Genomic DNA, 7,923 nt, shown 5'->3' on the forward strand with positions numbered 1-7,923 from the left:
CAGATTGTGCTTTTTCAGGAGGGGTTGTACAACGGCTTTTTTAAAAGCAGCTGGAACACACCCAGTTAAAAGAGACATATTTATCAGATTTAAAATACAAGGCCCAACAGAGTCTACTGTAAAAACAGAAGCCACTTTATTTGCTTTATGCTTTACCTCTTAAATGGTATCACCCCATTACGTAAATGTGCCCGATATATGGGCTTGAGACCACTGTCGACATTGTATCAACAAGAACATTTTTTATTTTTTTTTATTTTTTTGTACAGCTGGCTTAAGGAATGGAAACTCCGTACAGACCGAGAAGAGAGAAAAAAGCAGAAAGACAAGAAACAAGAGGATGGCAGCAATGGTGGGACATTAGAGATTTTTTTCTCTTCATAACTTCAGCTGTTGGCTTGATGCATGTTTGTGTTGACTACATGATGGTCTTTGTGTCCAGACGGAGACTGGGACTGCGGAGAAGAAGACTTCCAGGATGGAGAGGACATGTGTAATACAATGCTTATCACAGGGCCCACTGGAGTAGGAAAGACTGCTGCAGTCTATGCTTGTGCCCAGGAGCTGGGCTTTAAGGTACAAAAGCTTTAAGGTACATAACTGACATTTGTGTAGGAATTAGCAGTAATTTCCTAACTTCCCTACGGTCTTCCAAGGTATTTGAGGTGAATGCTTCATCTCAGCGGAGTGGCCGTCTAATTCTTTCTCAGCTAAAGGAAGCCACCCAGTCACACCAGGTGGACAGTCAGGGTGTCAACGCCAACAAACCCACCTACTTCAACAGTTACGGCTCAAGCAGCAGTGCTGGCACTCTAAAGCCTGGATCCTCACCCAGTATGTACAGAGCTAACCTTTATTACACTGTTTCTAATGATGCGGGCTTGTGACAGGATCTGTTTTATGCATATTTTGCATGTGATTTGATTCGTATACAGCAGGATTATTATAAAATGAACACATACTGTTGGAAATTGATTCATCATGTTCTTTGTCTTCCAGGAAAGGTTAATTCTCCTCGTAGGGTTGTATCCTCACCCAGGAAACATCCCCAGTCCCCAAGAGGTGCTAAAAGAGGAGGCCTGGCTCCCACCTCTTTAGCTAACTTCTTCAAAATGGGTCGACCCACCACCAAGGACACACATAGCACTAAGAAGAATGAACAGACTGGTAAATTCTCAGTTCAATGTGTTCATTGTTTACTTATGGTTTCTTATATGATGAGAAAAGTTGTAATTAGGACTTAAATAGTAAATATATTGCTTTTTTTCTCTCTGCCTCATCTCTTTATAAAGCTTCTTCCAAGAAAGTCATAAAAGCAAAAGAATATTCCAGTACGCACAAAGACCCTGCAGTAAAATCACCAACAGCTACCACCTATAGAGAAAAGAACAACGAAGAACCAAGCAAGAAGACAGCCACCTCCCTTATACTGTTTGAAGAAGTGGATGTTATTTTTGACGATGACTCAGGGTTTCTAGCTGCAATCAAGACATTTATGACCACTACGAAGAGGCCAGTCATCATGACCACCAGCGGTGAGTAGAAGGAGAAAGGTCAAATGTCTGACAGTTGATTTTATTTATACTCTATCGTCTCCTTTTGAGTTTAAATCAAATCTAACATGTGTTGTAGATCCTGCCTTCAGCACCATGTTTGATGGAAACTTCGAAGAGATCCATTTCCAAACGCCGTCAGTGGTGAGTAGCTCGCCCTGCCCTGAGAAAGGCTCTAGCCGATACGCAGCTACAATGCACATCTACAACATGTTTTTTATGACTTTATTAGTCATTATTCTTCCTCCTTTCCATGTACTTTATTCTCTTCCATGAAAGGATACTAGAAGCACTCTTGCCACTTTTTTGTTTTATAAATGTTTTACTGTTCGATCTTATTGCCTGTATGGGTTGTTTTAATGTGGCTGGATCTTTTTATGCTAATCAAGTGAAGGAGATCAGTTATCAAATATATGTTTGTGCATCAGTCAGATTTCAGTTGTCCTTCTCTCCTTGGTACAGTTGAATGTTGGCAGCTTTCTTCGGCTGTTGTGTCTGACAGAGGACACAAGGACAGACCTGTTGGACATCAGCTCCCTGCTCAGACTCAATGGATGTGACATCAGGCAGAGTTTACTGCAGCTGCAGTTCTGGACTCGCAGCGCAGGAGGCCGCCTCGTTACCAGACCGTTGACGCACAGTGGCAGAAATGGTAAGGAGATGAGATGGAGGACAGGTTTATAAAAAAAATAACAAAATAAAAAAAGTTTGAATAATAACGTTGATGACTTGGTTTTGCTTTAAATTTTATGTTTTGTATATGTCAATAACTAATACGCATTTTTAAAATCACTTTATTTATTCCTGCTTTTGACCTGGAGAAAGTTATTCATGCCTTTTATTTCATCCCATCTGGATTAATATAACTATATTTTGCACTCATCCTTAAAGCACTTTGTAACTGTTAAAAAAAGTGCAATACAAATTGTTATTATAAATTACATTTTTAACCTAAGTATTTCTCCCCCCATTCACGTTAAAAGCTAAACTCAAACCAGAGACCGATGAAGAGGCAGCAGGCATATCTGTGTGTGCAGTGACTGTCCCATCCGCTCTGCCTCCCTGTGACACCGGTTGCACAGAGAGCATGCTGGGTCTGCTGAATGTTGAACATGAAAGAGACATTTGGGACCTGCTCAGGGTAAACTCTTCATTTACTTTCTTCCGTAATACTGCTTAGAGAGGCTTAGAGTAAAAACATGTAACAGTGTTTTTTCCCATTGTACATACGTAATTGACTGGGTACGTTTTGTCAACAGAGCCGGAGTCTGGTGGAAGAGACGTGCTGGGAGCTGCTAACAAACAGCAAGCGACGAGGAGTGGACCTGCTCTATTCCAACATGGAGACACTCTTACCTCTGCCACTCACACAGTTAACTACCTCTATCCGCAAACCGGAGCAATCTGTTTCTGCATCACAGGACCTTCCATCAGTTAATATAAAAGAGCTGCCATCCCATACCAGGGTATTGCACACGGCAGAGTCAGAGGATTGCTCCGACGATGACAGTCCAGTTAAAATGTCCAACAGAATGAGGAAGAACAAGAAGCGGCACAGTGTACCAGACCAGGATGGTCTGGACTCTGACTCAGAAGACAGTTTTCTCTCTCTTTGTAAGCCACAGGGTGCTCGTCAGGCTAATGAGGACGTCAAAGAAAGTTTAGTTTCAGAGACGGTAAAGAAGAAGCCACTGACTCCTGAGGAGAGAGTAAAAAGTCTCCCAGTCTCCCAGTGTCTAGAATCAATAGCTGACTTTTTAGACAACATGTCATACATGGACTCCTCATTGCTTGTTCATCCATTTGGGGATGACAATCGCAGAAGAATGTCACCGGTTGGTGCAGTGGTGAAAGACGGGATGACAGATGAGTTGAGGGTTGAGACTGATAGAGGCTGGGTGAGAGGAGAGCACCTCTTGGAGATCCCGGCTGCTGTGGAGGCTTTGAGCTTCCACAAGTGTCGGTTTTCAGTAGCAGAGGCCTGGAGCAAAACCCAACAACTAGAAGGGGAGCTAGGAAAGGAGGCTGCAGCAGAACTCACCCTTCCTGTAGCCGCTCATCAGGAAGGTTACAGCTTCACTCAGGACGGCCCCTGTAAACCACAGTGAGTCTTACTAGTCTTTCTTTAAACATATTTTGTACCATATAAACTTCATGCAGGCAGTATTATATTGGTCACGTAATGATCTAATTCTGTCTGACCAGTTGAACCAGTTCAAAGAAAGGTAAAGTGCATTGATATGTTCCAGGCTGGTCCAGCGGAGGAGAGAAGTGATGGAGAGACTGATGTTCAGAGGAGTGTTTGGTACTCAGGTCAACAGACCAGCAGCTGCTCTGGACTACTTGCCAGCCCTTCGCACCATCTGCAGATCAGAGCAGCTTAAGGAGCAGGGCAAGGTTAAGCGAAGGTAAGCATTCAGAAACTATAGTTAGCTTTTTAACTGCCAGGCTACAATTAAATGTGTTAAAGTCCTCATATTGTGCTCATTTTCAGGTTCATAATTGTATTTAGAGGTTATATCAGAATAAGTTTACATAGTTTAGTTTTCAAAAAACACCATATTTTTGTTGTACTGCACATTGCTGATATTCAGACGAAGAGTATGAGGGTGTGCCACGCTAGCAGCTAGGCGAGCATTATAAAGTGATGCACGTTTGTCACGGAAGTAAAGGCTGGACGTGTGTGTGGGGGTGTGGGTGTGGGTGGGAAAAAGCATAATATAAAGTGTAAACCTAATTGTATGCAAGCCTGTGCCGAATAATGAGTTGTTTTTTTTTCCTCCTCCAGGTTCCTACACTACCTCGATGCAATCCATCTGGGTGTTGAAAAGAGCGTTCTACAGCACCTTGCTGAAGACTTCCCCTGAACCATAGAGGAGATCAGACGAGTCCTTAGGATCACACAGAAGCCTTGAGCAAATGTTGCCCTTTAAGTGCCACTTTTCAGGTCCATAAATTTGGGTTATTAAATTAGGAGAAGGAGGACATTAACAGGTTGTATTGTGACACATGGATGAATTGTCGGGCAACAACATACATCAGATATGAGGTGGCCAGCTGGTCAGAGGTGTGTTTGTGCACAAAGGACTGTCGGGTGAAGTTTCCCCCTACGAAAGATGGAAATGACTGAATCACTGAATACAGAAAAGGAATTCTTACCTGAAGGGCACACAGCAAAAAAAAACTTAAATGTTGTCTGCTTAAGCACATCTTTTGGTGCTTTCAAAGAATGCACTAAATATTTGTACTTTATATGATTTTTTTAATATTAAGCTGTGTGTGTTTTGTGTACAGTTAGGGTTTTATACATTGAAGCCTCTTTTATCAATTTGATTTTCATTGTACAATGAGTTTTTATAGTAGGAATTGCTTTTGAGGAGCAAGCATGTATCATTATTGATTTGTGAGAGATTAATATGTAAAATAGATTTTTTTTTTTAAAGGCAATGTGTAAATTGTCATTCACCACACAAAGTACTGTTGATGCACTCAGGATCTTGTACTTCATAAATGCTTTTGACAGAAAGTTCCACTATATGTGTAAGCCCTAAATCCCCTTCACTCTCATTATAGTGGTTGTTTTTTTCTTCTATAATTTGATCTTTTATTAATTTTGTACACATTATTCACAGTGGGTTTGTTGGGACCAAATAAAGGTTTATAACAACGTAATAAATAAAGACATTGTCTCACCATGTATTTGTTTAAAACAAAAATATTGTGTATATCCTGATTCCTGAGTTGACTTCAGTGTGATTGACTGGATGGTATTTTGGGTCGCTGACATTAACCTGAAGTGCTTCGTGTATGTGGGTCGACTGGTTTCTGGTGAGTTTTGTTATGAAGGCATGCATGAACGCCTTCTCTCCGCATTTGTATTTGGGAGAGCTCTGAACAGAGGAGGAACGTGTTATAAAGAACAATACCCAGCGACCGGAGCGCTACTCGCCGTTTCCGACAGTGTAGCTGGACGTACACCAGAGGAGGAGGGCGCTTCGCCTCGGCGCTGTGTCGCAACATCCTAAACCTTTTCTGTCACAACTTGCAGTTTTTATATGGACATCATCACAGACATTTCGTCAGTTGCATTTCGCCACGTGTGAAAATATGTGACCCCCATGTTTGATTTAGACAGCGGCATTAATCGTCGTTTAAGAAGAGACCGTGACTTTGCACCGAAATGGCAGAGCGAAACAAAAAGATGTTATTGGAACTATTGGAGAGGCCGGGCAACTCTCGGTGCGCTGACTGCGGAGCTGCTGGTAAGCAATAAAGTCAGTTCACTGGTAACCACTGTTAAGTGTAGGCTATGTGGTAAACCTACATTTATTTGATCAGAATCTCCTGCACAGAATGTATGAATGGCCAAGAAGAGCCAGCGACCAAATGAGATGTAGGCTTCTCTTCTTAAATGTATCATATTTTGTAATAATAGGCTGCGATTGAAAAGTTTAGTTATTGACATTTATCAAGTTTTCCGTCAGACTTTGTATGGGAATATGTACTCTAATGAATGATAAAAGCCCTTTATAACCCCATGAAGGTCTCTGTAATAATAGTTCTAAGGTGAAAACTAGTCATATTTCTACATTTTCTTTTTATAGTTTTTTCAAAGACACAAAACCTGCGACTGTAATATTCCAGCATGTGTTTACATTGTAAAATACGCACAGAGTGAGAGGAACAGGGTGTCATATAGTAGGGGCCCCTCAGCAGGACAATATGGCCCTGAGTGCAAAATGTTGATTGTGAATCCCACTTCTTCTGCCCACCTCAGATCCAGACTGGACATCCTACAAACTGGGTGTGTTTGTGTGTCTAATGTGCTCTGGCATCCATCGCAGCCTGTCCAACAGGGTCAAATCCATAAAGCTGGACTTCTGGGAGGATGAGCTGGTGGAGGTATGGTCTCCATCTCTGTTATTTTTGCTACAATAACGTACTCATCAGTTGAAAGGATGAAATGGCTGTGCCCATGTGTAATCTTCATGTTTGTCTGTTTTTTGGGACCCTGTTAAGTTTATGAAATCCAATGGCAACGCGAACGCCAGAGCTTTGTATGAAAAAGCTGTTCCAGCGTACTACTATCGGCCCCGGGAAAATGACTGTGTGTAAGTAAATTTCCAGGGTGATGACTTTCTTCAGAAAACTGTCTTTGTGATGGAATATTTGTTTATGCGTGCCAGCTGCTGACAGGGCAATGCTTCAATAACTAAAGAGAAGTGTAACTACTGACTGTAGAAGTGAAAACGGATGAATTTCTGCTGCTAGATCAAAGCTTAATGAACCGTGATCTTGTTGTTATACTGCAGCTAATGTTGTCTTTCTGTAGAACTGTCTAATAATATTAGTATTTTTCCTTTTGAACCTTAGTGTCTTAAAAGAGCAGTGGATTCGGGCGAAATATGAAAGGAGAGAATTTACAGGAGAAACTAAGTATCCACCACTTTCATACACCACAGGTGATGTTTTCTAACACATCTCTACTGTAGAACATACATCTATCATCATCATATATCTATCACCTATCATTACGTTTGTGAAAAGCTGAACAATTTGTTCCTCATACCCATGCAGAACTGTGCAAGAAAAACCTGTTAACAATAACAGCCAGGAAGTGAAAGTTGGCCAAATTGTTACTCCTTGCGAAACATTACGTGACCAAAACCTATTTATTTTTTAGTAAGACCTGTGTGTATAGAATCACCTGTGACTCAGTATGTGTTCTTGATTTTGATTCCAGGTTTCTATGAAGGAATGCTGTGGAAGAAAGGAAAAGAGAACACACAGTTTCTGAAGAGGAAGTTTGTACTGTCAGAGAGAGACTTTACCCTGACTTACTACAACAAGGAAAATGTGAGTATCCTGCAGCTCTGATACAGTTAAACTGCACTGTATGACATAAATTAAACCATTTAAATGCTTTATTGCTGGAAGATGTGGAGTTGATATTAATATTTCTTATGTGTGTAATGTAAAAGCATGAGCATTGATTTGACTGGATCTCTTTCCTCCTTTATTTACTGTGAGGCACAGTGGTGCTTTAAGCTAAATGCTAACGTAAGCATGTGATTTTTAGTAGATATAATGTTTACCATGTTCACCATCTCAGTGTTAGCAAACTGACATTTGGTAATTAGCACTAAACAAGTACAGTTGATAGGAATGTCATTAGTTTCACCAGTTGCTCATGAACCAAAGAAGGCCTGCACGAGTGATTGTTATAAAATCGAGATCTCGATTCACCCTGTTCACGATTACATTTTTAAATAACTTTTTTACTATTAAAAAAATAAATTAAATGTATATTTTTTCTTTTTTAAAATGACTTTGATTCTCATTTAATTTTACGAGCCGACTGCATCACAAA

At 40.8% G+C, this 7,923-nt stretch overlaps 2 protein-coding genes across 3 annotated transcripts in view; both read left to right on the top strand.

Moving 5' to 3' along the window:
• The window catches only part of atad5a (ATPase family AAA domain containing 5a), a 13,684-nt gene extending 8,750 nt beyond the window's left edge, over positions 1–4,934 (top strand). The window contains exons 12-22 of the mRNA XM_032538382.1: positions 270–352; positions 443–576; positions 657–834; positions 1,000–1,167; positions 1,293–1,535; positions 1,633–1,697; positions 2,016–2,205; positions 2,537–2,694; positions 2,813–3,657; positions 3,803–3,961; positions 4,342–4,934. Of these exons, the coding sequence (XP_032394273.1) occupies positions 270–352; positions 443–576; positions 657–834; positions 1,000–1,167; positions 1,293–1,535; positions 1,633–1,697; positions 2,016–2,205; positions 2,537–2,694; positions 2,813–3,657; positions 3,803–3,961; positions 4,342–4,420 (2,302 nt within the window). The 3' untranslated portion in view covers positions 4,421–4,934. The remainder of the gene's footprint in view (positions 1–269; positions 353–442; positions 577–656; positions 835–999; positions 1,168–1,292; positions 1,536–1,632; positions 1,698–2,015; positions 2,206–2,536; positions 2,695–2,812; positions 3,658–3,802; positions 3,962–4,341) is intronic.
• Positions 4,935–5,457: 523 nt separating this feature from the next.
• The window catches only part of adap2 (ArfGAP with dual PH domains 2), a 5,802-nt gene continuing 3,336 nt past the window's right edge, over positions 5,458–7,923 (top strand). Inside the window, exons 1-5 of one of the 2 annotated variants that reach the window (XM_032538445.1) lie at positions 5,458–5,815; positions 6,331–6,455; positions 6,573–6,664; positions 6,927–7,015; positions 7,297–7,409. In XM_032538445.1, coding sequence (XP_032394336.1) covers positions 5,734–5,815; positions 6,331–6,455; positions 6,573–6,664; positions 6,927–7,015; positions 7,297–7,409 — 501 coding nt within the window. In that variant the 5' untranslated portion in view covers positions 5,458–5,733. The remainder of the gene's footprint in view (positions 5,816–6,330; positions 6,456–6,572; positions 6,665–6,926; positions 7,016–7,296; positions 7,410–7,923) is intronic. The other variant, XM_032538444.1, reaches the window with a different exon arrangement.

The sequence above is a fragment of the Etheostoma spectabile genome, chromosome 15, assembly GCF_008692095.1.
Source record: "Etheostoma spectabile isolate EspeVRDwgs_2016 chromosome 15, UIUC_Espe_1.0, whole genome shotgun sequence".
NCBI lineage: Eukaryota > Metazoa > Chordata > Actinopteri > Perciformes > Percidae > Etheostoma > Etheostoma spectabile.